This window comes from Lepisosteus platostomus, chromosome 4 (genome assembly GCF_059453375.1).
Source record: "Lepisosteus platostomus isolate fLepPlt1 chromosome 4, fLepPlt1.hap1, whole genome shotgun sequence".
Classification (NCBI taxonomy): domain Eukaryota; kingdom Metazoa; phylum Chordata; class Actinopteri; order Semionotiformes; family Lepisosteidae; genus Lepisosteus; species Lepisosteus platostomus.
Genome location: NC_142614.1, coordinates 12,572,949 through 12,600,769, shown reverse-complemented (window position 1 = coordinate 12,600,769; position 27,821 = coordinate 12,572,949). Strand labels below are relative to the sequence as shown.

Genomic DNA, 27,821 nt, shown 5'->3' with positions numbered 1-27,821 from the left:
GCGTTTCGGGGCAGGCGAGCCGGGAGGCAGGGGAGGCCGGGAAGGGGGAGAGGCGCACTTTTCGAAGCGAAGGGGAGTGTTGTTATTCGGAAAGGCGGAGGGAGAGCGGGGTTGAAGCGAGCGAGCCAGGGGAGAAAGTGGAATGCGAGCGGAGCAAGGAGGCACTTAACTTCCAAAATTGTTTCCATACCATAGCTGTGCCACGGCATAGCTGCTGCGTGTGTGTATGGCTACTGCGGCGCAGTCCACGAAACAAGACGACAATAACCCACAAAGACAACGTCCCTCCTCCCCTGAAACACATTCACTTTCGAGGCTTGGTTGGTGAATTTATTCACTTATCAATAGTTCGTAATAATGAGCTAGTTTCACTTCTAATTGTGTGTACCAAGATCAATAGCTGAGAAATCGTAATGCATGTGTTCATTGAATTGGACAATTCTTAAAATATTTTAATGGATCCATCATAACGTCTTCAGTTATATACTTCGGGGTAACAGCGATCTGAATCCCAGTTTTCGATTAAGCTAAATATATTCCTTCTTATATTGCGTGCCTAAAATTCCTTCCTTCGAGGCCTGTGCTTAATTTACTTGGTGATATTAATACGGGCCTATTTTCCACAAATTGGAATATTAATAGAGCTGCGGACACAGTCCGCAACGCAGGGGGGGGACATGCGCGCTCACAGACCCTCTCCGGCGCGCAGGCACGCCGGCCAGCTCAGCCACAGAGTGGAGAAAGAGGGAGGGAGAGAGAGGAGAGGAGAGAGGAGGAATGGGATTGAGAGGGCCGACAGAGAGGAGGGTGGAGAGATGATTGTTCTAGAGGGGAGGAAGCAGAGCCCACTGTATTAATAGCCTCGAAAGAGGGAGAGGGAGCAGACAGAGACCCCCTACAGCCCAGAGAAGAGGAGGAGGGGGGTAGGAGACGGAGGGAAACTTCTTTTTTTTCCGCCGTTCTTATGTTTCTTCTCCGCCAAGGGTTACCAGCTGGGAGACACGAACTCCGCGTTTCTCTCAGCGGCGGCGAGGCGGAGCGGCTGTGAGTTCGCGGCGGGTTGGGGGTTGTTTATCAGGGGAGTCGCCGCGGGCAGAGAGGCACCGGCCGGACTGCGAGAGAGAATTAAAGACGCAAACCGGGGGTAATCCACACCATCGCGGATTGAAAGTCCAAGTCTAAGGTGAGTCCGAGCGAATCAAGGGCGGGGAAGAACACGGAGCACATGCTAACAATGCTAATCGCAGGAAAGACGTGCGCCGTTCGGTGCTTTGAGTTCTGTTGTATTGATTGACATACTTAGCCAAACAGCCACAGCACACGAAGTCTTAAATAAACAGCGCGTCCTGCTCGCTCTCCCACTCGTGTTCAGTTGAGTGGAAAGAACCCACCTACTCCCGAGAAGGAGTGCTTAATAAACACTTTCCGCCTCCCCCGCTGACATCCTCTTCTCAAACGGGGTATTTAACGAGCCCCAGTGATGCAGGCTACTGAGTCCGGAATCCCAATGCTGCGATCCGGCTGGCACCCAAGACATAGAACATAATGGATGTAACCGGGATCGTGTCCGACAAACACATCCATGGAAACGCAATGAGCTACGGAGAAGTGAATTTAGCGGGAGCTGGCGATACTGTAGAACTATTCTGTAACTTCAATTACCTGTAAATCGGGGTGACTTTGTCAACTGCTGTGTTACACTTGTCAATCCATCCCATACTTTGTAAACCATAAGAGTTCAGCTGGTTAACTGTGACCACATCAAAAGTTGTTTACCTGCGCGCCACTTCGGGTAACATTGCATAACAGTCAAATTCTGAAACATTATTTCCCTCCCCTGACCACCCCGCAGTCGGATTTCCTTTACCGGATAATCTGTTCCTTAACTACTACAGCCTCAGCATTGCAGAGTCCGCGATGTCTTTGTGCGTCCATGCCGTTTCGCAGCCGTATTCACGTCTACCAGCCCCAGCTCCGGGGCTGTTGTTTTCGTTTTGATGTGGAGCCGAAATCACAGAAAATCATTATACGATCACCGGAAAATTATGATCATATGTGATAACGTGACCGCTTTGCGCCGTAAAGACTCCGCGCTGACACGCACAGCACGGGGAAAGATCTCTGCTTCAGCCTTTTGCTCCTATTGCTGCTGTGTGCTGTAGAGGACAAGAAACAAACCCCTTGCTGAATATTTAGTTTGTGTATGTGTGGGAAGGGCAAGGGAAGAAAACTTCGAACGTAATTTTCCCAACCTGCAAAATGGGATCTACAGCAGATCGACAGTTGCTGTATTAAGGGCTAGCAGGGTTGTTAAACTCAGCGTCCCCGTCAGAGCTTTGGTCTCTCTGTGTTGCTTCCAAACGGAAAATGTTTGGTCCTCAAATTTCCTTGAGTGACTTCCCAGACCATACATTCCTTGTCAAGGAGCAGAAACAGACAATTACTTCTGCATCTTGGCGCTGTGACTGCCTTTATTGTATCTCTGCAGCTGTGGTGGTACATTACTGTCTGACATGTATATAAATATTTGGTCTGGGATTAAGCCGGATCTGAGATGGGCTGGTGTCCCATCCAGGTTTGTATCCCGTCTTGCACCGGGTGCTTGTGGGGATAGGCTCCGGCCCTCCCGTGATCCTGAAATGGATGAAGTGGGGAGAAAATGGATGGGTGGATAACAGCCAACATGCAGGTTACATATAACAGAAAGAAGACCAACATTATGAGTGAGGCAGCTGTGCTGTGTAACAGGGAAAGGCCTGGAGGTTCCCTCAGAGTGGGGCTCTGCCCTCACACAGTCGATGGATTCGGGGATCAGAGTCGTGCTTGTACATCAGTCCGTCCGGTGGCTCCATGGAGCTTATTGGGCAGAGTTCCTCCAGCGACCCAGCAGCTCAGAAATGTCAGGCAGTGTTTTTAGTTTTGTAAAGATCGAGTGATGCCTTTAATTGTGAAGAAGTGGAGTGGAAAATAGGGTGGTGAGGTGGTGCAGTGGAGCAGTGCAGTGCTGGGGCCCTGGGTTCAGCTCCCGAGTTGCATGCCCTGTGTTCACATGGGTTTCCTCCAGGTGCTACAGCTTCCTTCTGCAGTCCAGAGACATCCAGTCATTTCTGCAGGGTTTGAATATTAGCTGTGTAAGAAAAGTTCAGTAAATGGCAGATCTTGAGGGGTTGAGTTACTTTGCGCATTACTGTTTACTGCAGTCGGGGCTGGTGTGTGTGTTGGGATAGGAATGTTAATTAGTAAGGAAGATTTATTGGCCTTAGCTAAATCATGCCAGCCTCACAGTTTTCTTTTAATTGTAGGGGATTGGAGGGTAATTAAGTGAAAGAGCGGTGTTGATTTCATGAGCAGACCTGTGGCATTAAGAAGCGCAGACACAAAGACAGGCTGCCCATGTGAGCTTTCCAAGCAGTTTGTGGAAACAGACAATCACATTGCTGTTGGCGTCTACCTTAATTCAAGTTTAATTCATATGTCTGTCTTTTAAAATGAAAGTGCCTCTGATAATGATAATCACTGTTTTTTATAGTTTGACTAGTAAGGAAGATGGAGAGGCTGTCTTCAAAATCACATTTCTACATTCCTTTTCACCGCAGTCCAGTCAGTACAGGGGTCTCCAGTCCTGGTCCAGTCAGTACAGGGGTCTGCAGTCCTAGTGCAGTCAGTACAGGGGTCTCCAGCCCCGGTCCAGTCAGTACAGGGGTCTCCAGCCCCGGTCCAGTCAGTACAGGACCTCCAGTCCTATTCCAGTCAGTACAGGGGTCACCAGCAACAGTCCAGTCAGTACAGGGTCTCCAGCCCCAATCCGATCCAATTTAGCTATTGGTGATGAATGGTAACCCACAAAACCTACCTGACTGTGGCTCTGCAGGACCAGGGTTGGAAACCCCTGATAAAACCATTATCTTCATTAGCTTTTCCCCTTCATTCCACTATTTACCCCACTCTCCTCAGAGCAGTGTCAATGCACTCTTCTGTTTAGTGTATCAGTACTATTCCCTCCGTAAGTCTCTCCATCTCCCCCGCAGTCAGTAACCTATCCAGGGTTGTTGAATTATACACGACCGGCTCTACAAAGTGGTCTCATTGCCCATGAAATATTTATGCTCTTAAAGTGGGCTTTGTGTGATTCAAACGGGGTCATATTCACTGCTTGTCATTCTTATGGCTGACAAGTGTCTCCATGTCTTTTTTTCAGTCTCTCCATCACTCGCACGTTTGCTCACACGTTTTCCCATTGAACTACTCTCATGCATGAGTCTGGCTCTGGATTCAAGAAGTACAGGGCATGATCAATAGGAACTCCTTCACTTTTTTCACAATGGACTTTCTGCCTTGTAGGATCTCTGCTCAATGAGCTCTTTTCTGTGGATTAACCCCCTTCCTCACTTGCAAGTCATAGTGTCTTCCGCTTTTGTATCTCTCAGTGCAGTGTTAATGTGCTGTAGTGTCCAGTGTGTCTGTATTAACCCCTCTCTCTCAGTGCAGTGTTAATGTACTATAGTGTCCAGTGTGTCTGTATTAACCCCTCTCTTTCAGTGCAGTGTTAATGTACTATAGTGTCCAGTGTGTCTGTATTAACCTCTCTCTCTCAGTGCAGTGTTAATGTACTGTAGAGTCCAGTGTTTCTGTATTAACCCCTCTCTCTCGGTGCAGTGTTAATGTACTGTAGTGTCCAGTGTGTCTGTATTAACCCCTCTCTCTCAGTGCAGTGTTAATGTACTGTAGTGTCGAGTCAGTGTGTCTGTATTAACCCCTCTCTCTCAGTGCAGTGTTAATGGACTGTAGAGTCCAGTGTGTCTGTATTAACCCCTCTCTCTCAGTGCAGTGTTAATGTACTTTAGTGTCCAGTGTGTCTGTATGAACCCCTCTCTTTCAGTGCAGTGTTAATGGACTGCAGTATCCAGTATTAACTAATTTACTGTAATGTGTCTGTATTAACTCTTTTATCCTTTTCTCTTCTTCTTTCTCACTCAGCTTCTCCTCTTTCTCTCTCCATTGCTCAGTTTTTCAGTCCACTGACGTTAGTGCAGACTCATGACTGATTGACACTAGCACCTGTCCAGACACGCCAGGAAGGGGAACTCCAGTCAGGTGATGTCCACACAAGGATAGTCTTTCTGTTTGTCCCTGTTAAAGAGGAACACTCTTACTATTGAGGAACCAGGTGTATGAGGAATTAAAACCCAGTTTTCCCCAGGCTTCAAAATTGAATAGTCAATATTGTGATTTGGCTCTGAAAATGATAGTGAACATTCTTCAAGGTCTCTCAAAAAAGATGTGTTAAATTTCACTGACACATAGATCTTAAGATCAGATCACTTTATTGGCCAAATACAATTCTTGCATTAGGAATTTGTCTTTTCACATACTCCAGCTTGCTCTCCGTGAGACACACACACACACACACACACACACACACACACACACACACACACACACACACACACACACACACACACACACACGGAGTGGGGTGCTCTGAGGTCAGAGCGCAGGGTCAGCCATTTCCACAGCACCCCTAGAACAGCTGGGGTTAATGGCCTTGGTCAAGGGCCCAGTGGAGTAAGATTCCTCTGCTGGCCGTGGGATTTGAATTGGCCTGGTCCTGGAATGCCCTATTTCATTTTGTTCGGGGATCACCAGGCCCGATACAGTTGGTACAGGGGTCACCAGTCCCAGTATAGTTATTACAGGGGTCACCAGCCCCAGTCCAATCAGTACAGGGGTCACCAGTACGGCCCAGTTATTACAGGGGTCACCGGCTCCAGTCCAGTTGGAACAGGGGTCACCAGTACAGTCCAGTTATTACAAAGCTCACCAGTACAGTCCAGTCAGTACAGGGGTCACCGGCTCCAGTCCAGTTGGAACAGGGGTCACCAGTACAGTCCAGTTATTACAGGGGTCACCAGCCCCAGTCTAGTTGGAACAGGGGTTACTAGCCCTAGAGCGTCTGTTCAATTAAGAGAACTTTCGTTCTTGGGGGCTGAAGTGTGCTTTTATTTTAATCCTAATTGGTCTCTAAATGACTTCATTTAAAGTTGATTCTTCAACTCTAGAAATTGCTGGGGATCCTAGACTGCACCAGGAAGTTGCTTGGTTGGATCCTTTGCAACATTCTACTCAAAGGTTGGACACTCAAAACAATTGAGGAGCGCGAAAGAAGTTTTGAGCCCTGTTTTGTAGGTGTATTAGGGGTTCAGTAATGAATTGGGTGCCCAGGACCAGGATGTGGCATCCCTGCTCTGATCCATGGGTTTGAAATGTGCAAATGCATCTGTCTCCCCCGAAATGAAACTTATCAAAATGGAGAGACACCAGCAGAAAATGTCAAATCCCTTCTGCTTTGGCCTGCAGAGAGAGCCTTTGTAAACTGTCCAGAGTTAAAGCTCCCAGAGATCGTTCAGGACAGAACAGCAGTATGGACCTCAGTGTGTCAGAATCCACTGCCACCTTACTAAACCCACTGGAGCCCCAGCCAGACACTGTTGTCAATCATCCAAAACTACCACCTGCGGCTTCGTTTACCATGGCCAACTGGGAGAAGATGGAACAGGGAACAGTTGTAATTCTCCCAGAGGAGGATCGCGATGCAGAACGAGTTTGCAGTAAATGGGAATGGGATTTATCCTCTCTCATTAATATGGGAAGAGGCCAAGTTCTCTGGCCCAGCTGTAGGAGTGGTGATTCAGCCACAAGTATAAACAGATCTATATATAACTTTCTGGTGGATGGAAAGAGTTGACCTGCATCTAAATTGTAAGATCCTGTGGATCTAAATGCAGCATTGTCATGGTTGCAGTGCATCTGCCTGCTTCGCTACAGTATATCACATGCCATTCTCTGACCTCTGTCCCGTCAGATAAATTGCCATGTCATGTGTTCCCTTTCCTGTGGTTTGCCCTGTTATTGTGTTCTTGCCTGCTGAAGTGAAAGAACATCTTGGAGCACAAGATTTTGCAGGCGTGACGTGGCGTGTATGATCACATGTGTTCCCATCGGCATGCCAGCACAAATGTTGGTGCTCTTCGCACTGGTTAGTAGTGTTGTCATCTGAACGTGAACGTGCAGTGGGCACCTGCAGTGAAAGAGAAAATCTGCACCCGCACCTACAGGGCTGATTCTCCATCCCTTTAAACATCCCAGAGGGCTTATTCACCAAGACTTCCTGCTGTGGAGTGTTGCTGTGTCTGAGAATCACAACTCCTTCTTCCTTTGGCAACACCTGTTTCTATAAAAGCAAGACCGTGTTTACCTTCATTTATTGTCCCAGATGGGAAATTTGCTTTGCAGGCAGTTAAAACGACAACATCATACACAATATTTAGCACAACGTGAATCTGTTAACAAATCTCAGACATACATGTATGATGAAAAAGAGAATTCATTAATTCAAATATACAAATGAATATTTGTACAAATGAAGCAGGCTAGTTCTATTGCACTTGAATCTGGGTAGACTAAATCAACCCACTGTGCAAGGGATGGTAACTTTACAATACTGTGCAGGTTCATTTTATATACAGTAGTACATGTGGGGTAGCTTCACAGAGTTCATTAGAAAATTAAAGTCAAGAATACGCAATTGGTCTAAAGAACACTCCAGCTGCAATTCCTGAATCAACAAGATAGCACACTCAAAAGGTATTTTTCCTTTAGACTCAGTCTCAAGTAGTCTTAAGCTGAACTGGATGTGGACAGAGAGCAGAAAGGAAGTGTCTGATCTTTCAAATTCAAGTGGGCCAGGCTTTATGGAATTTTTATGTGAATGTAACTAAAACCATTTTTTAATGACACTGGTTACCAGTGGACTAACCTGATCATGGATGGAGCTATTGGGCTCAAAGCCACATGATTGCAAGAGGAGCCAAGCTCCAGTTCTCTGTACAGTATGTAATGGAGGCAGCTAGCAAGAGATTTAGGCTTCCTTGTGCTCATTCCTCAGAAGGAGCATGACTGCAAATCTGCTGTTAGAGAAGGCAATTAGAGAACGTACCCCTGAGTCTAGGGACAGCCCACCAGTTCATCCACAGCCTGTCAGAGGCAGCACTGAGCTGACAGGCTGACAGAAGCATCCGTCCTCGTGTATAAAACAAGCTGACTTGCTGTTAAATCCTGTTAGTTCATTTGTTAGTTGTCGGACTTTATTTGTCAGATGTAACCTCTTCAAAGTGCACTGTGACACACTCATCCTTAAAAGGGGGTCACGCATCTGCAACTCTATTAAAGTGCAGTGCCAGCAGAAGAGGCGTCCTGTCTGCTAATGGCCATAACTGCCAGTGGTTTGTGGGTTTATTGTGGTAAACCCAGGTGAAAGCAGAGTGAACTGGAGTGGTATAGGGCAGATCTATCCTTGACCTTCACTGATTGACTAAATGTATAAAAGGTGTAGGTTCAATGCATGCGTAGGATTAAAGTCAGGTGACGCTATGTTAAAATTGTTGAGCAATACACTTAGATCTCATTTAGGTGATTGTGTACAGTTTTGGGGTGGCACAGTGGTTTGATGGTTAGTTTGACTGCTTCGCAGTGCTGGGGCCCTGAGTTGAGTAATGGACCTAGGGAGCTATCTGTGTGGAGTTTACATGTTTTCCTCATGTGTATGTGGCTTTCCTCTGGGTGCTCCAGTTTCTTCACACAGTCTAAAGGCATACTGGTCCTAAGGCATTAGCGTCTGGGAAGATTGACCCTTATGTCCCATCCAGGGTGTGTCCTGCCTTGTGCCCATTGCTTGCCAGGATAAGCTCCAGCTCCCCCGCGATCCTGAATTGGACAAAGTGGGGTGAATAAATGATCCTGAACATGATTCAAGACAATCCAGGAAACAAGACAAATCCAACAGACGTCTTGAGAGTGAACCAGAGTGGAAACTACGGGAAGTGTTTTTAAATCTGAGAACAGAAGAAACATCTTTCCACAAAGAGTGGTGGGAGCCTGGAACAAAATTGCCCCGCCATGTTATTAAAGCTGGTACTCTGGCTTCTCCAGAGACACATCTGGATCCGAAACCTTCAGTCGCTCAGTGACGAGCCCGATGGACCAAATGTCTCGTTTCCTAGCCTTTGTCACTAATTAATTCTATTCCATTTCAAGAAAATTATTGTCTGTAGTTGTATAGTTATTTTCATCCCCCGGGTGGAAATGCTGGAGGGATTCCAGCACACTTGACATACAGGAAGAGATCCACTTCATCCTCCACTGAAGTGCTGCCCCCACCCTTTGTTCCTGTTTCCAGTATTTAGGGTGCCATGTGCTTTGGGCACTTGGGTAGAGTTGGCATCACTGAGCGCCACTATTTCTTACGGATTCCAGTCATCAGCAGGTCAGCAACTGGATGCGTTTCATGTCATTGATGGCTTTCATGGCTGACAGTTACAAGATTAAGCAGCATTAAAGCTAAATATAGCATGTGAGGGAAGCAAGATCTGATTAGCAATTATTCACCAGCCGTCTTGCACGATTGTCAAGGACATTACTGAAGTGACCATTTACTGTAGCTCTCAAAGCATGGTGACAGCCACGCGTCTCGCAATGCGCCACATGGCAAACACAGCTGTGAGACGCACAGGGTCTTTTATGTTCATGTCAACAGGATTTTGCAGCCTTCAATGAATTCAGGCTTCTATTCCTCAAGAGAACTGGCACCCCAGGAGCTCAAGCCTCTTAGTTTTATTCCTGCTTTCCCCTGGATGTGCGGCTTTTCTTTCCCACAGAGACAAGGTGAGGTTGGGTGTTGGTGCACTAGACCCGATCTCTCCCAGATCTAGTCAGCGGAGGGCTAGCTAGAGCTAGCAAGAGTCTAGAGTTTTCCTTTGACGTTAATCGGTGAAGACAGCCGAGATCATTTTTCTGCTGTGTTTCACAAATCGGATGGTGATGAGAGTGGAAACTCGCGGTGACCGAGGAGTATCTCGGAGTTTCTTTGCGAAACTGCGGAGATATGAGGGAGAGCTTTAATGTGAAGTGACAGATGAGTCTCTGAGTCTTTGAGATTCTTTACACTATTGTTCGGTTTTGGCAGATGACGGAATTTCTCTCCAGGATTCGGCAGATCTGACAGGGACGGCAGAGCTCATCTGAAGGGGTTTTGGAGACGGGCCGACTTTTGATTTCGCTGTCGACGTGAGAGATGTACGGTAGCTGATGGCCTGTCGCACAGATCCGGGTGGCTGACGTCAGGGATGATCCTCAGATCTCTCCCTGTGACGAAAACCGAACGCTCACCTGAGGCAGACACTGACTTAAGCGTCTGTGTTGCAAGCAATCAAGATGTCTGAGCTCCGGGAGATGGTTAGAAGTCTAGAATTAGAAGAAACACATTGGCAAGTGCTTACATAATAAGGCTTTATGTTTGGGGATTTTGTAATTTCACCCCTGTGCCTATCTTTCCTTGCTCCTGCAGTGCTCATCAGAATCTGAGCTGTAAGACTTTGCAATGATGCTGTGTGATTAGGAGATGCTTACTGCTGGCGGCCTGGTGCCTTGTGTAAAGGAAGCCTCAATTAGGATCCTTTTTCCTCTGCTCTGATTTCTGTGGGTGTGCAGTATCACATGTGCACAGCTGGCCTTTTTCTTTGTCTGCCGGCGTGTCTGTTTGCTTGCTCTGCATTTTCCAATAATGGTACAATGTGCAACAGGGTTTTTACCCAATTAGATCCCTGTTCTTGGGAAGGATCTCTTTCAGGGATACAGTCATGTTGTCTATTCCAGTCATCCAGCTACTCCAAGCAACTCATTCTATCATTTTTGTTTTTCTGAACAAATATGAGATCTGGCATTGCATACAAAAAAAGCTTGTCATCTTCATCTTCAAGCCAGAAGAGAGAAATCCAAACTGCATTCATATATTTTTTTAAACTAAATTTGGAATATGGTGTTCACAATGAGTGGTGGGAGCCTGGAACAAGCTTTCCAGCCATGTTGCTGATGCTGATACCCTGGCTTCTTTCGAGAACAGCTGGTTGAGATTGTCTAATTAGGACAGGAGGCACTTCTTTACACAAATAGTCGTGGGAGTGTGGAACAAGCTACCCAGGCACTTTGAAGCCAAAGCTGCTGATTGAGATGCTCAGATCAATTAACCCATCAAAACCAAATTGGCTGAATGGGCCAGATGGATCTTCTTATTTATCACCTTAGGTTCTTGAAAGCAGGGCTCTTGCAGGCTAATGCTCAAAATTGAGTTGCCTGTTTTTGTACATATCCTGTTGCTGACTAGACCTCCTCTGAAAGGCTGATGAGCACCATACAAGTTGCTGAAAAATGTTTTGTTTTCTAATATGTACAGAACCCGAGGGCAGATGGTTGGAAAGTCCTGCCTGATCATGCCCGAAGTTGACAGCTTCCGATTATCACCCTGGTCCTTGAAAAGAAATGTAGTTATTAATTCCTGCGGAATGTGTCCTGCCACTCCTGCACTGATCAGGAACGTCAGTCTGCCAATCAGGTGCGGCCATATCACCCAATCCCCGCCTTAGCCGCAGAGTGTGGTCATGACTGGCCAGACTAATGGCTCACAGGTCAAGTCGCCAGGCCAACAGCTGGAGACCAGGCAGTCTTATCCAGATCAGGATCACATCAGAGGAAGCAGGCTTGCCGTGGCCAGACAGGGAAGAAGTCCAGAGGCAATATCTGAGAAGTGACCATGAGCCTCCACCCCTCCGTGCAGCAGAGATACTCCGAGCTTGACTGCAGACTGCACAGTGATGCCCGTCAATGTCAGTGCCCAGTGTTGACCAGTGCAGATAAGAAGCAGATTCGCAATCATCCACCCTTCCATTTTCTAATCTCTTCTTCTAGTTCAGGGTCACGGGAGAGCTGGAGCCTGTCGGGCCCAAGGGGGGTACGCCCTGGATGGGATGTCAGGCCATTGTGAGGCAGACACACAGACAGACGCAAACACCGGCACACTTGCCCCAGGGTCAGCTTTCCCAAAAGCCAATTAACCTGCACTGTGGGAGGAAACACACAGGGAGAACATACAAACTCCACACAGATAGCACCCCAGGTGCACCCCATAACATTCCAGGGCCCCAGTGCTGCAAGGCAACAATACTAATCACTGCACCACTGTGCTGCCCGATTTGCAATGAAAACCTTCAAAACTGTGATATAGTTAAGGACAAAATGCAAGACAAGGAACTGAAATTGCAATGCAGGGATGAATCATAGACTCTAACCCATACTAAAAAAGGGAAACAAAAGCAATGCAGCTTAAAGTGAAGACAGAATGCAATGACAGAACAAAACCAATATAAAAAATACGAGCCCCGACATATGTCTGCGTCATGGGTGCACATAATCAAAATAAAACTACAGGTAAAACATTTCGGCGTGTAAAATGCTAAATTTCGTCAGTCAATATTGTTCGTACCATTTATGCATTCACAATACTATACTACCGGTAAAATGTATGTTTGGATGCACGTTTTAAACTTATTTTACATTTTAAGTTATTAAATAAGAGCAAGGGGAAATGTAACGCTCAACAGAATCAGTTTTACAAAATAAGAAACGCTAAACGCGCATATTAGCAAATAGATATATATATCTATGAGCGCACCCCTTTGTCGAACCGGACGAGGTGGCCGAGTGGTTAAGGCGATGGATTGCTAATCCATTGTGCTCTGCACGCGTGGGTTCGAATCCCATCCTCGTCGGATCGCTTTTACTGAAGAGTTCGTACTTTCGGTTAATACTAATAAAACCTGTCTGCTTAGTTGACATTACGCAATTAACCGCATTTGGAAAACGCTGTACGCTGATTTGTTCAGGTATGCATCTAACATGTTTGCATCTAACGGCTCTTCTGGATATTCCGTTCTAATGGCAAACCGGATACTAGGAGTTTCCCTTCAGGGTTCTAAAAAAGTCCTAATTAAGTTAGAAGTGAGATATACAGGGAGATGGATTTACTCTTTATCTTAAACCAGTGAATGAATGAAAGGAGTAAATGTTCCGAACAGAGCGAATACACTTTTGCTCTGTAGATACGGTACTCTATCCAGTGGTTCTCAAAGGCTGATCTAATCAATTTCAATTCAAGATGCTTTATTGGCACGACCGATGAGTACAATCAGTTTTGCCAAAGCAAATAAAAATAAACTTAACATGAAACAAAGCAAAAAAAATCGAATAACCATTCTTAAAGGAAGTCTACGCTAAGTCAGAGGAAAGGATATTGTAGTGTCCGCTAAGAAGGGGCCCCCCCTAGGAGCAATGTTAAGAATTGCAAGCTGTAAATAGTAGAAGGAGGGACTTGTGTGTTGATTCTAGGTATCGGGGTTTCACGAGCAGTTAAGGGGACTGTGTGTGTCAGTAATGGGGCGAGAACCAGCCTAGTCGTCTTGGCTGGCTTGAGGGGCTGTACCCTTCTGTTGCCTTGGTGTTTTAATGAAGCTTGAGTTATGGCGGACCACCTCGCCTCTTCATTCTCCCCAACAGCGCCTATCGCTTCAGTGTTTTTCTTTTATGCACCACGAATGAAACGATGTCACACACTGAAAACGAGACAGTCAGTTTGGCGGCGATGTCCTTGCCGCCCTGCAGCAGTCTACTGTGGTTAGTGATGCCCGGGTCGGCTTTCTTTTGACCCGCACCTGCCCGACCCGATTTAAAATGATACAAGTACTGACCCGAAGCCAGTCCGAAGCCGCTCCATTAGAAATTACACCGAACAGTATTCGAACATTCATCTGATCAACATTTATAGAAGCAGCATATCCAGATTCCTTGTTTTAAACACCTAAAGTAGCCCAGTCTTGAGACATTTCAAGTAGGGAGCTGCGTCAGCATGCGTAGGCTGCAAAGTACCAGGTAACGGGTTTATTCCATGCTGAAAAGAGAAGAAAGGAAACGCAACGTTTCGGCTGCGGAGCCCTCTTCAGGTGTGCAGTCTTGTGACTGTCATTTTTGTAAAGTGCTTCACAATCGATGCAGATAACCTGTGCTTTTTCCTTCTGTTGCGCTGACAAGCTCGCCAAACTTCTCCCACCTGGCTCTTTTGTCGCTCTCTCTTCTTTATTTGTATCTCACTGTTCTGGAGTTGTGTCCTGATCTGCTCTAACGAGGTTGCCATTATGTTTTTTTTCTTTGTAATACACTGTTGTCTGTTTTCTCCCGCTTTGCCTTGTGATACAACCAATTGGAGCTTAAATATGGAAAAAAAAACGTCAGTTTTAAACCTTAAAATCACTAAACTTAAATCACTTAAATTCATTTGTTAAGATACAAATGATCGGTTTTCTGCAATATTTTGCTTTTGGTCATGCAGTATATCAACCCGAGTCAACCGGTGCATCACCGGTGTACCTCGCCCGTTGCAATTATTGTTCGTATCGTTTCGCTCTTACTTTTGAATATCTTACTTTGAGTTTGAAAGTTCAAGGTGTAATTTAAAGAAGCAGTCGAAGTAGAAGGGTCATTATGGATCACTGGCTCAGATCTGGGACTCTGAAAAGCAAATATAGTCACGACAGTGACAGCGCAGGTGCGAGTAAGACGCTGGACGGAAGTGAAAAAGCGAGTGAGGTCATTTGTGAACCATACCAGCAGTGCTGTAACTCCAATTCCAACAGCTTGACAACTGTGATGTGCAAGGAAGGAGAAGTGCTTGATGTGAAGTCTCCGTCTGCCTCCGGACATGAGACTTGTCCAGCTTGGATCCAGATATCACTTCTCTGATTGCTCAACAAAAGCAGCTCCATTCTTCACATTAACTTTTAATGTAATAAAAACATTTGCAAAATATGCAGCTTTGTTTGTAAAAATATTAGTACTTTTCATCAAATTTCAATATTGGTTATTTTTAGTACATTGATAGGTGATGATTTGTACAGGGTAAGAATTGGATGTAGGCATAGGTGGTCCACCGCATCTGTGACGTGGTGTAAGTGGTCCGCGGACCATACAACTTTGAGAACGGTTCTGAAAAGGAGCGCTATTTTGACTGCTTCTTCATTATCCTAATTTTACAGATATTAATGTCTGGAACAACGTCCAGAAGCCACCCACTCTCGACTGCAGACAATGTTGAATTCGCGAAAACAGTTTTTGTTGTTGTTGTCATGCTGTTTACGACATCTTCCAAATATAACGTGATTTTTTTCGTTCAATAATCCAAAGGAGTCGTTTCTAGAATTAACCTTATTATTGTAGCGTTGCTCTTCTACAGATCTGACAACGAAATGTTAATCTGACACTGATTTGGACACGGTCGACTGAGTCTGCGGTCTTCGGTGGTTTATTTTCGCAGCTTTGTCAACTGCGAAACGAGGCTGAACTAGCGGATGCGATAGGTTCACTTGCCTTCCGATGTTCCGGTGCTCTGCAGCGCCGATGAAAGCGCTGTGTTGAGTAGGAGGAAGTGGGTATGGTTACTCAATGTGACTATTGATGTCTCGGCTAGACTGAAAGACTTTATATTTCCCTGACGCATACGGTGCTTGAAGCGACTCCACTTCGAACGCGGCCAGCTTCTTCATTTTATTTCAGTCCCACGGGGCTGGTCGCGGAGCTCCACAGACTGTGGCTCTCGTTGACGTCAGTGCGCTACCCAAGCCTTCGAGAGCCACTGTGGAAAACGTCTCCGCTTGTCAGCGCAGGGAAATAGGAGAGGGATACCGAGGGAGCTGACAGCGGAACAGTAAACAAAGACTGAAGTCGGACTCTGCGGCGAATGCAGCCGGCTTGCTGTAGCCTTCCCAGATCCTAATGTGCGCTCCCCTCCCACTGTCTGCCACTTGTCCGAGATGCGCCGCTCGCAGGACAGCATCCCCCGACTGCCATGGCGTTCAGACGGACAGCGAGGTAGGTAGGCAAGCGGGCTCCGGCAGTGGCGAGACAGCGCCGGGGAAGGCTGCCACCGTTCGCCGCTCTTGCGATGTGCGGTGATATGGTGCGGTTTTATCTGTTCGCGTTTCGCAACGTTGTCAGAATCTGATCGCGCCTGGCAAGGCTGCTTACAAAACAAACAGTCCCGGAGACAGCGGGGTGGGTTTGTTATTTGTCTGGTAGGGGTACCGATTTGGTGTTGGAGGTGCCATTACAAAAAAACGCGTGTTTATGACCCCTTGGTATTCAAATGCTGCACAATCCTGACATCATAAAAAGACATAGCTGGCTATTATTAGCGTATAACAAAAACAAAGATAGTGGAATCGTTAGCGTTTAGTACCGGTAAGGGGATGGTTCTGTCTGAAAGAGCGGTTCAGCTGGAGCAGTCCTTATGCGTGTTTTATGAAAATGAGGCTCGTAAGTGTTCCGCATGATGATTGCATCGTATTTCAAAGCAGGGCAACGCATAGTTTTATTAGAATTAATGTAGAGCAAGATATTCAGACTAAAAAGCGCTCGACGAGGATGGGATTCGAACCCACGCGTGCAGAGCACAATGGATTAGCAGTCCATCGCCTTAACCACTCGGCCACCTCGTCTGCTGACGATGTGGTGGGTGGACAGGTGTAGAAAGTACTGAAAGGTGGTTTGCAACAGCGTATTCTTCGGAAAACCAGAAATGTATCAAAGTATTTTTGCTGTTACTACAGGTTTGCTGTAGATGTAGTTTAAAGAATACATTAAGTGCAGCAACACTGAAACATGTTCAGAATTGCAGTGCTAATGTGTCAGCAGTGCCTGTCGTAACGGATGATCGGGGCTTCTCTCCACTTGAACATGCCCTTGTACCGGCGGCTGCTGTTTCGAATGCCAAATTGTGGCGTTCCTGTTTGAGCACGAATGCGAAGGGCGCAGATCTCCTAAGGGGTAAATCTGAACACAAGCAGTCTTGTCAACACAGGTGTTGAGAACAGCGGACTAGTAACCGCAGTCTGTTTATAGAGACCTGTGTTCGCATTTTACCCGCGATGTCTTTCGGAAGCTGCTGAGATCAAAGATAGGGGAAAATCTGCTGTCTGCTGCTTCTGAATGTCCTCTCTCATACGTTTAGACCACAGTTTCCTGACAGCCGTATTAGCAGTGTTGTGGTGATAATGAATCCTGCTTTGCGGGCTTCAGCTGCTGTCAAAGTCAGTACTATAGTCTACCATGGTGTCATTTCTAATACAATTCCTAAAGCAAATGCAGGCAAAGAAAAATGTACGTGTGATTTTGTCGAACACTAACTTGTGCTAGGCACGCTTACAGTTCCGTGAAAAAGTATTCACACCCTTTCAGATTCTCAGAGTTTGGCATATTTTCGCCACCGAATGTTACTACACTCGATAAAAATGTACTTAAACTGTGATTTTCATAAATCCAGAACAGGCTGGAGTGTCGGGCTGTGCTCCTGGCTCCCTGCCAGGACGCTGTCTGCACCGGGACCCAGGCGGAGGTACGCTAACCCTGCCTCTCTCTGTCCCAGGAGGATGCGCTGGCTGGGGTGCTGTCGCCTGGGTCTGCTGTGGAAAGCGCTGGTCCTCTTCGTGGCCATCGGTTTTGCCGGGCAGCTGCTGGGAGTCAATAAGAGGTGCTGATGAATTAGGACTGCTTGCTTCACAGTCCGTGATTTATTCAGGAAGAGTAGCACAAACTGGGAATTTGTCAGAAATCAATTTCTGTGTGATACTGGAGTGATGCAGTGGAATCATTCAAAATAATAATAATAATAATAATAATAATAATAATACTTATTATTATTATTATTATTATTATTATTATTATTATTATTATTATTATTATTATTGAATGATCCCACCACTATTGTTGCTATTATTGTTTTATTCATATTGATATTTCAATACTGGAATATAGTAGGAAAGTAATGGGCCAGGCACAGAACCAGTTCAGTAAAGGCCCTTCTAAAGAAGAAAGTGTTGAGCCCAGATATGAAAGAGCTCAGGGAAGGTGACTCTCCGATATGTTAGGGATAGAGCTCCAGAGCTTTGGGGTAGAAAAGGCTTTGTGACACAAGCCTGTACATGGACAGGCTTGGAGGACAAACCAGGAGACCAGAATCAGAAGAGCAAAGGTTGCGAGGTGAGGAGTAAGACAAGGGTAAGTCAGTGAGCAGATGGTATTTTAAGTCGACAGGAAACCTGACAGGAAGCCAGTGCCTGATTGACTTCGGGATAGGAGTCATGATCACGTTTACGTGACCTGGTCAGGATTCTGGCTGTCGAATTCTGGACATACTGAAGCTTGTCCAGGGCGGATTTACAGTAGATACCCCAGCCAGTTGGGCTTCACAGTAATCGATTGACAACATTATGCTCTGCCCGTACGTCTGTGTCTGTGCCCTTCTCTTGGAATCCTGGGATTGATCTCTTCTTCCTCTCCCAACCACAGTCTGCAGCTAGAGCGCCCGGCTCCGTTTTCAGCTGGCGACCCCAGGCAGCCCCTTAGGCTTCTAGCAGACGCCAGCGCCCCCTGCAGGCCGCACACCCACGTCATGTTCCTGAAGACCCACAAGACGGCCAGCAGCACGGTGCTCAACATGCTGTACCGCTTCGGCGAGGAGAGGGGGCTGCGCTTCGCCCTGCCCCTGGGGTACCAGTTCGGCTACCCGATGCGCTTCAGCGCCCACAGGGTAAAGGGCTACAGGGGGCCTGGGGCAGTGGAGTTCAGCATCATGGGAAACCACATGCGCTTCAACAAGAAGGAGGCAAGTAGCGACAGTGGTGTCTGCTGCCGGGCACGATCATGGCAGTCAGCTCTGGCCTGACCCCTAGTGGCCGGAGGACCACACTGCACTGCAGCAGTACTGGCTCACAGTAAGGGCCAATTCCTAACACAAAGCACACCACTAGCGCGTTCAAAGGGAATTTTTCTCACCCCAGGATTCCATATTATAAATCCGTAAGACTACCCAATTTTCAGTATACACGTCAGGACTCCTGTTGCATTTCATAATCATTCAAATTATTTCACCAATGATCAGAGCTGCCCTGGGGAGGGAAGGGGCAGATTTTGGGGCAAATCATTGTGAACAGTGCCTCTCACCCCTTCTCCCCAGCCCCCCTCCCTATCACAGGACAGCCCCCTCCATCCCTTCTGCCCACGATAGAACGGTTACGCTGAACATTAAGGGCCTTATATTTTAGACCATAAAGCCTGCACATTGCCTCTGTAGGTGGATACTACTAAGGTAGATTACAATTAGACTAATGTTTGTGATAGTGGTTTGAAATGAAGATGTAATACAAAAATCACTATCAAGCCCATAAACTCAGGAGGTTTTACTTCCGCTTGTTTTCTTGAAGTCAGCAAGTTAATAGCTTTAGTTCTGTCTGTACTCTTTATAGAACAGCAAAAACATTTCCAAGCGATACCGAGATCGGCCAACATCTTTACTGTTTCGCCTCACAGAGTGTTGTAAATGAACAGATGGCCTTCAGGTGAGGGGGATTGAGCTAGCCTTCCACCTGGTTCAGTCAGGAGATCTGGGATTTTTGCACCAGTCAGGGAATTTGACTGAAGTGGGTCTCGTTTAAAGATGCTAACACACCACTGTTTCCTGAGCTGTACTTGGGGTGTGTTATGTTTTTAACCTAAACTGCATAACACAGTCATTATGTTGTTACTGGCTGGTCAGAACTATTAGTTTGTTTTTTAGTTCATACCTAGAGTCCCTTCATAAATAATCATGAAGGCAGGAAGCGACACTGTAACCCTCTAGAGTTCAGCTGGAGCTCTGGGCCCCAGAAATGTAAGAGTAACTCTGAGAAAACAGGCAAATCCATCTGCAATTGAAGGGTCTCGGCAGCCCAGAGCTGATCCCAAAAGTGCAGGCAGGACCACAGCCTGGATGGGATGCCTGTCTTCTGGGAGCAGAGGAACGCTGTTCAAACTCCTTTCGTTTTTGAAGAAAGTCTTTAAAGCACATCACATGGTGCAGAACTGCAGTCCCCGCTAATGACTATGTCACTTCTTTTCCGCAGAGATGTCAAGTTTAGTTTCTTTGATGCTTGGAACTCTGTACTTTAATTAATGTGGTTCTGTTAATGAAGGGGGTCCCTAAAAGAAATGAGCACTGTGCTGCAGTGCAGAGCATTGACGTTCTTTTCCCTTTCCTCCTCCACTATGCCCACAGGTCGAGAAGGTGATGCCCCCCGACACCTTCTACTTCTCCATCCTGCGGGACCCTGCCCTCCTGGCCGAGTCCTCCTACACCTACTACAAGGCAGTAGCTCCAGCCTTCCGGCGGGCAAAAGGGCTGGCGGACTTTATCGACGACCCCTGGCGCCACTATGACCCGCGGCTGCGGAACAACCACTACGCCCGAAACCTGCTGTGGTTCGACTTCGGCCTGCCGCATGACGCCAACTTCACCGCTGAGCTGGCGCGGGCCGGGGAGGCGGAGGTGCGCCGCAGCTTCCAGCTGGTGCTGCTGGCCGAGCACTTCGACCAGTCCATGGTGCTGCTGCGGCACGCCCTCTGCTGGCCGCTGGACGCCGTCGTCTCCTTCAGCCTGAATGCCCGGCAGCAGAGGGCGGGCTCGAGTGCCCAGCCGGTGCTGTCCGAGGAGCAGAGGCAGAAGCTCCGCGAGTGGAACGCCCTGGACTGGCACCTCTACCGCGCCTTCAACCAGACCTTCTGGGCCCAGGTGGAGCGTTTCGGCAGGGAGCGCATGGACCGCGAAGTGGGGGCGCTGAGGTCCCGGCGGGAGGAACTGGCCCAGCTCTGCCTGCGGGACGGGGGGCAGCCCGTAGAAGCCAGCCGCATCCAGGACAAGGCCATCCGGCCCTTCCAAAGCGGACTGGTCAAGATCCTGGGCTACGAGCTGCAACCAGGCCTGAGCAACCTCACGCGCGACTTCTGCCTCCGGTTGGTGCGCCCCGAAATCCAGTACAAGGACGTGCTGGATTCCAAACAGTTCCCAAGGCCTCCGGGTCCAGCGGCAACCCCGAAGAAACAGTCCCCCAAATTTGAGAAAGGGGGAGATCGACAGGATCTCCAGATCAGGGAGCAGAAGATCAACCAGACAGCAGAGACAGGGAAAGGAGGGAACCTTCTAAGATAGCTAAAGCCTGCCCACTGCCCCAGCAGGTGACCTGGTTACTACATGACTGAGGAATTCACAGACACATGCGGGAGGCCGAGTATCCCTGCGTTCTCTCTTCATGGATCAGAGTCTGGAGATACAAGACTGGGGGACCAGGGATGGCCACACTTAAGAAATCCCAGGGGCCACCTGTAACTCTTCCGCCCCCAGCAGATGGTCCACTGACTCACCTTTGGCCTATCCCCAGCTCTTGAGGGAAAGGGGAGTGGGGTGCCCATCAGAAACTGTTCTCCCCTGTCCCTGCTGACCTTGGTACGCGGGTACAGAAGGCAAGGATGTTCACAGCTCAGGCTGGCATGATGATGCCTCGATGCCCAGCTGAACTCTCATCAGGATAATTTCTCTTGCTGTGCTGTGCCGTTGTTGGATTAGCTTCCTGTGGCTTGAGATTGTCCCGTATTATGTTTGCAGTCAGGCGATCTGCACGTTTGCCTGTACTTTAGGAACCAGCGGCCGCCAGCATCATCAGTAGGCGTGCTGTGTAGAACCTGCCCCTTGTGTGATGTAAGCACTCAATGAGTATGCTCAGAAGCAACCCTTGTGCCCTCACCCCTGACGTCTCCTCCCTGCTCAGGCTACTGAGGATCATACCTTGACCACAGTGGCTTAAATTATCTATTTATTTTTTTATTGCAGCTATTTATCTCCTTTTATAGAAAAGAGCGTCTTTTTTTTAAGGAACCTCCAAAACGGTCTCTATGACAAAGGGAAAATCCCACTATGGGGGAACTCTGAGGCAATTGTGCTGCACAGCTGTCATGTTTGCAGAGGCGCACAAAAGCACAATGTCACAGAACCATTTGAACAGCAAGCTCTTGCACACAGTGATGTGATCAGAGTGTCACTTGACACAACAGAAACAGGAGAAGTACACACACACAGAATAACGTGATCATGCACAAACACAAAGTGACATGATTGGTCTGTCACACCGCAAAATGAACAGGAAACACCAAACATTACAGCAAGCCCATGGGATTGGGACAGACAGCACCACCTGCTGGTGGAATAACTCCATCTTCAACACTCCTGTCCCAGCCCTGGCTGTGTGCACTCAGACCTGCTCGGTCTTAAAGATTTGACCACTTTAAGCTCCACTGTCTTCTTATTACGGAAATGGACTTTAAAGCTTAGGCAATCAATAATCAAAAAGCCAAGGAACAAACGCTCCAAGAACAGAGGGCTGGTCAGAGTTGCAGGATGCTCCAGTTCTCTGTAGCATAGTAAACACAAATAGTTGGGGCCAGACTGGCTCAGTATTCCCTCCTGTGAGGGTGAAAAGGAAGGATTATTCTGTCAATACCAAGGAGCTGCTGTGCTCACAGGATCCCCTCCGCTCTCCAAAACCCTGGAAAATTGAAAACAAAATTGCCATAAATGGAAAAAGTGTCACAGAAAGTGGAACTATCTTGAAAAGCCCCAGAAGATACCAAAACATGCGTTTGTGTTTTATATGCATTAACAGATCAACACGCAGGCACAGCAGACTGTACATACACATCTGGAGACCTCATTTTATCTAAAACGTTGAGCACCCGGGGACAGGCCTTAAACATGGGACTCTCGCAAACAAAAACAGGCCACAAGATCAGCATAACTATTGGGAGTTTTGCTCTCCAAAGTGAAAGTGTGCTCAGCATCCTCCAAAAGTCTCAGCAGCAGGGGAAATGTGCTAAACGTGCACCTTGAAAAAGCTTTAAATTGTGTTTTTCTTCCCATTTGAATATAGTGTTCGACAGCTGTGTTACCACCTTCTCATCTGACCTCTAAGGAAAACCAGGCTACTGCTGTAAGTGGTGTTTGTGGGCCTGTAGGTGACGCTCTTCTCACTGGACCAGGATTTCCAGATCAATGGGAATGGGGACACGGAGCTGTATGGAGACACAAAGCTCATGGCTGCTTGGTTGTTTGTCAGAATAGGATTGTGAACCCCAGTGTCCTGGTAAATCCCATTCTGGGGTACACAGTCTGGCCTCCCTAAAGTTTTCAACCCCTGGATCCGCTGGGCAGTGGGGCTTCTGTGTGTCACCCGGGTTTTAGGAAAAGAAAAATAACTGAGGATTACCAGTTGTTTTTGCTTAAAGAAAAACACAACTGCCCAAGCACGCTGATACCAGCCCCGTTCTGCAACACAGCGTCCTCATTATGCAGCAGTGTTTTAAGAAAGAGGAAACCGTGATCAGGGGAAGTGCTGACACTACTGCCTGTGACTCAGTCTCCAGCCCACACAGAGATCTATGGGACGTGACATGTTTTCTATAATGCTACACAAGCCAGGCCAGTGTGGTTTTCAGGTTTCCTTCACATCCACCTGCAAAGTTGACCTGAATATCTTCTTTTCTGCTCCAAAATAACCTTTTTTTTCTTGGCATGCCTTAACAAGCTGCTAAGGAAAAGTACCGTAGTTCCTGGCCCTGATAGTGATGTGTAAGCAATGGGAGATTTCCATGATCGTTTCACCTTTTTCCAGTAAGTTTTAGCATAGACGTATTCCCAACCTGGTCCCCTTTTCAAAGTACTGGAATCCCTGATCTGGTCACTCTTATTCCAAGAGATGAGGTGCTGATCTGGTCACTCCTAATAATAATGATTCCTTACACTTATATAGTGCTTTTCTGGACACTTCACACAAATTGCTTATTTTTACAATAATGGGGACTCCCCTCCACCACCACCAGTGTTCAGCCTCACCTTGATAATGCAACAGAAGCCATAGTGCGCCTGTATGCTCAACACACACTAGCTCTTAGTGGGGAGGAGAACAGAGTGATGAAGCCAGTTCATAGATGGGAATTATTAGGAGGCCATGATTGGTAAAGGCCATGGGGAAATTTGGCCAGGATGGTGGGATAACACCCCTACTCTTTTCAAGAAACACCCTGGGACTTTGAATGACCACAGAGAGTCAGGCCCTTGGTTTTATGTCTTTTTACACTCCCCATCACTATACTGGGGCATTAGAACCCACACAGACTGCAGGGTGAGCACCTCCTACTGGCCCCACTAACACCTCTTCCAGCAGCAACCTCAGTGTTTCCCAGGAGGTCTCCCATCCAGGTGCTGACCAGGCTCACACTTGCTGAGCTTCAGTGGGCTGTCATTTGTAAGTTGCAGGATAACTGCTGGCAAACTCCTATTCCAGCTACTGTAATCCAAAATCTGATCACCCCTTGGTGATTGGCAATGATGTGGTCACTCCTATTAAAGGTACTGGAATCCCTGACTCGATCACCCCCTTCCAAATGCGGAGGCACTGATCTGATCACTCTTATTCCTGGAGCTGAGGTAGTGACTTCGTCACTCCTGTTCCAAGTGCTGAAGCACTGTTCTGATCACTATAATTCCAGGGGCTGAGGTACTGACTTGGTCACTCGTGTTCCAAGTGCTGAAGCACTGATGCTGGGTCACTTCTTTATCCAAGCTCTGGCGAGGTGTCTTGCTCTTCCTGAGTGAACATCAAACAAGGAACCTTGGACTCTCTAGACTAGAGGCCCAACTCTCTCTTTTAGGAAGTCAGCTGATACCTGTTGAAGACTGTAGTCTACTGCATTTGCAACAGAGACACAGAGGGTTAGTAGTAACCCCTATACAGTTCCTCAGAGACCTGCGATGAGATCTAGAAATACTAAATCCCTTTTTTATCATTTGGATGCTGTACATATATTGTACAAGACCAATACATTGCTTTAAATAGAACCTCAGCTCCTTAGAATTTTGGGCACCTAAATTGACCCATAGAATTTATCAGGCTAGTGTTCACAAGGAGAATGTCGAAACTGCATAGAGATTACAAATTTCCATGAGAAACTCACCTAAAAGTAATATATAATGCAGTAGTTCTAAAAATGAATATAGTTATGTTTAGTGATGGCAGCAAGACATCATAAAATGTTAATTGTATTCTACTTTATCTCAGTATTCAAATGCAAGATACTTATTTGCATTTTGCTTGTAAATGGAAAAAGGCTTTGGCAAATCCTACAAGTTAGTTTTGTTGCCAAGCAGGGAATATCTGTAACATAAAGCAGGAAAACCTCTCAGTGCAGATCTGCATTGTAACAGAGCAGGACGGATGTCTGGAACAGATGTCAGCTGTATTCTTGGAGGGAGAAAAGCTGGGCAAAACCACAAGCCACTGAAACCCACAAGACACCCCAAAAATTTGTTGTGTTACTGTTTTACTGTTGTTTACCAGTCTGCACATTGGGCAAGACCCCCCCCCACCCCAGTGGTGAAGTCTGGAATGAGTCAAACTGTGATCACTAGCTGTATAATTAACCATGGCGCCTCCGACCCAAATCGTTTTTACCGTATTCATTCTGGATGGCTGAGTTCTGGTTAAAAATCATCGCCAGTTTCCCCTTTTCCAAAATCAGACAATCCAACAGATTCTCCTCAAACGTTGGGCAAGACTCGCTCACTAGAAACCACGTCGCCCAGGGAGCATGACGTTGGGGAATCTTTTGACAAAGATGTTGCTTACCACAGTAGAAAAAAAGCTCAGCGAAATTAAACAAGAAAGGCTGTATTTAAGACTGCCCCCCCCCTCCCTGATCCCCAGCCCTGCCTCCAGTGTTACAGTCTTGAGATTGTTGCGTTTGAAAATCCAAGTTGTCACAAAATGTTTGGAATTTGAAGCCCCATTGGAAAGTACAGGAAACTGGCATCCCTGCAGAGCATGCTGGGAAGGTCAGCTTTACAACAGCTTTGTGTTTCTCCTCAGGTTTTTGGGAGTTTTCTTAAAGAAATGTGGGGGTCTTAATTCTGGGCTGAAGCAACATTTTTCAGGAGTGGTTTAAAAGATAATCAGTTAATCTGGGGACAGTTGTGTGTCCCTCCTGAACAAGTTGTGGAAAGAAGTCCCACATGTCAACTGAGGTGAATAAGTTCTGTCATGCGAACACATTCCACTTTGATGTTTTTGTTTTCTCCTCTCATGTGGGAATGTAAAAAAAGTGACGCAACTTTGCTTCAATTCCATACACAAGCACATTCAGAATTTGCCCTGGAGGACAAGTGGGTGTGTTGAGGCTGTTTTGGGGCTGTGAAGTATTTTGTGTAGTTCTGGGCGACATCAGGAAGGGTTCAGCACAGTCTCACAGAACTTCTGAGTCTGAACAGTTTGACACATCTGTGCTACAGCAGCCTGAGAGGTCTGTGATCTCCAGTAGCTGAATCCCACTGTCATGTGTCCTGCTGCACGTAAGGTCTGGGAAATTCTGTAACCATACCTCTCATAATACTGTTCAGTCTTCTGTTTCTGAGTGTGCCAGATACCACTTGCTTAATACTTAGTAGATTTCTCTTATGACTTTCCTGTTTCCATATGTAAGGGGGTGGTAGGTGGAGTCAAGATGGCAGATCTTGTCTGAACTACATTCCCCAGAGAGCACAGAGGAATGACCTGCCATCCTCATCCACCGGACCTATTGGAGGAAGGATTTTGTGATGTTACCTTCACATCTGGAATAATTTATCGGTGTTCTGATGACTGACAGACTGCTGGGTTGTGGACATCATGTCCTTGAGCTGATGTCCCCTGGAGTTTCAGACACAGTAATAACCCTTAGACACACACTGGCCAAAACTTTTGGAACTCTCCAGTCAAATAGCAATATAAGGTAATGTACCAGTGTACCCACTCTTTAATAACAAGCACTTCGTCAAGCAAGACAGAGCCTCTTTGTTTACAAAACTATCCCAAAAAGAAAATGGTTTGATCAGCGCCACTGGTGTGCCTTAAGGATGCGACACTCCAACACAGAGCTTTAACTGCTGCTAGAGACTTTGTATCTCTTGTTGTCTGTATGTGTGTTTGCATTTGTTAATCCCTGTGTTTTACGACACCAATGAGGAGTATGTTCATGACTGGGGTTGTGGATTTAATGGCTGTGTTGGGAGTAAGATGTTGGCTATATATTTCTTGTGGGATCTCAGACAAGCAGTCAGTCATGAGGCACATTGGTGACAATGGTCATCTCATTAGGTACATCTTCTAATTTTCTAATATTTTAGAACAATCTGGATTTTCCCCCTATTGTCTTACTCCAAGGATTATCAGTGTGAATGGCTGTAGGGATGAAGAGGGTGTCGATTGTTCAAGAGAGAGAGATAGTGTGTTGATTATAGTCGTGTGCTTGTCTAGTTCGCCACCCCGGTCAGTTTCCATTCTGAGCAGGTACCGATTTTCCACAGCCACCACCCCTGGCTCAGCCACGGCACCAACCCTTGCTGTGTCATACTGTATATGTCAGATAGAAAAGTTAGATTTATTAAATAGCATGTTGTATTGCATTAATACAACACACTTAAGAAGAAACTGTTAAAACTACCAGCGGCTGGTGCCGTGGTTAACATTATTGCTGGGGTCCTGGGTTCAGTTCCTGTGGTGCTATCTGTGTGGAGTTTGCATGTTCTCTCTTTATTTGTGTGAGTTTCCTCTGAGTGCTCTGGTTTCCTTCCACAGTCCAAAGACACACTGGGAGGTTAATTGGCTTCTGGGAAAACTGGCCTTAGTGCGAGTGACATTGAGTTTGCGAGTCCGGCTCTCCCACGACGCTGTTCTGAATAAACCCGTGAGAAAATGAATGGACAGTTTAAATTACCCTCTCCCCACTCTTGACGGGAGTACCCTCTGTTTTGAATATTTAAATACGGTAACCCAAACTCAGAGCAAGTGTGAGGCGTGAGGTTTTTTTGTGTCTTTTTACTTGAAAATTTCATTATGCGGGTGGCGAACTTGAGTGCTAGTGTATTTCCTGTTTTTTTAATTATTATTACCACTGTACAGAGCTGAAATAAATGGAACTTTGTAGTAAAGGAA

The 27,821-nt window shown here is 46.7% G+C and overlaps 1 protein-coding gene and 2 non-coding genes across 5 annotated transcripts; 2 read left to right on the top strand and 1 right to left on the bottom strand.

Moving 5' to 3' along the window:
• The first annotated feature begins 763 nt into the window (after window positions 1-763).
• On the top strand, window positions 764-27,821 carry gal3st4 (galactose-3-O-sulfotransferase 4). 3 transcript variants are annotated; one of them, XR_015935861.1, is made up of 5 exons: window positions 15,761-15,807; window positions 17,360-17,464; window positions 18,283-18,598; window positions 20,027-24,283; window positions 24,354-27,821. XR_015935861.1 is itself a non-coding variant. In XM_088628560.1 (4 exons), exons 2-4 carry the CDS (start codon window positions 17,364-17,366, stop codon window positions 20,954-20,956), a joined length of 1,347 nt encoding a protein of 448 aa, XP_088484686.1. In that variant the 5' UTR covers window positions 764-1,183; window positions 17,360-17,363; the 3' UTR covers window positions 20,957-27,821. The 3 variants fall into 3 exon arrangements, 2 of the variants coding, with proteins under 2 accessions (XP_088484686.1, XP_088484685.1); XM_088628560.1 differs by lacking the exon at window positions 15,761-15,807 and adding an exon at window positions 764-1,183 and having other exon boundaries at window positions 20,027-27,821; XM_088628559.1 differs by having other exon boundaries at window positions 20,027-27,821.
• On the top strand, window positions 12,578-12,659 carry trnas-gcu (transfer RNA serine (anticodon GCU)). Its single transcript has one exon. It is a non-coding gene; the product is annotated as a tRNA-Ser (tRNA).
• On the bottom strand, window positions 16,352-16,433 carry trnas-gcu (transfer RNA serine (anticodon GCU)). Its single transcript has one exon. It is a non-coding gene; the product is annotated as a tRNA-Ser (tRNA).

Excerpts from the sequence above, each read along its gene's own strand:
- gal3st4 (XM_088628559.1), top strand. The coding sequence starts at position 15,785 with ATGGCGTTCAGACGGACAGCGAG. Across the intron at positions 17,465-18,282 it reads CTGCTGGGAGTCAATAAGAG|TCTGCAGCTAGAGCGCCCGG; the intron begins GTGCTGATGAAT and ends TCCCAACCACAG. Across the intron at positions 18,599-20,026 it reads TGCGCTTCAACAAGAAGGAG|GTCGAGAAGGTGATGCCCCC; the intron begins GCAAGTAGCGAC and ends CTATGCCCACAG.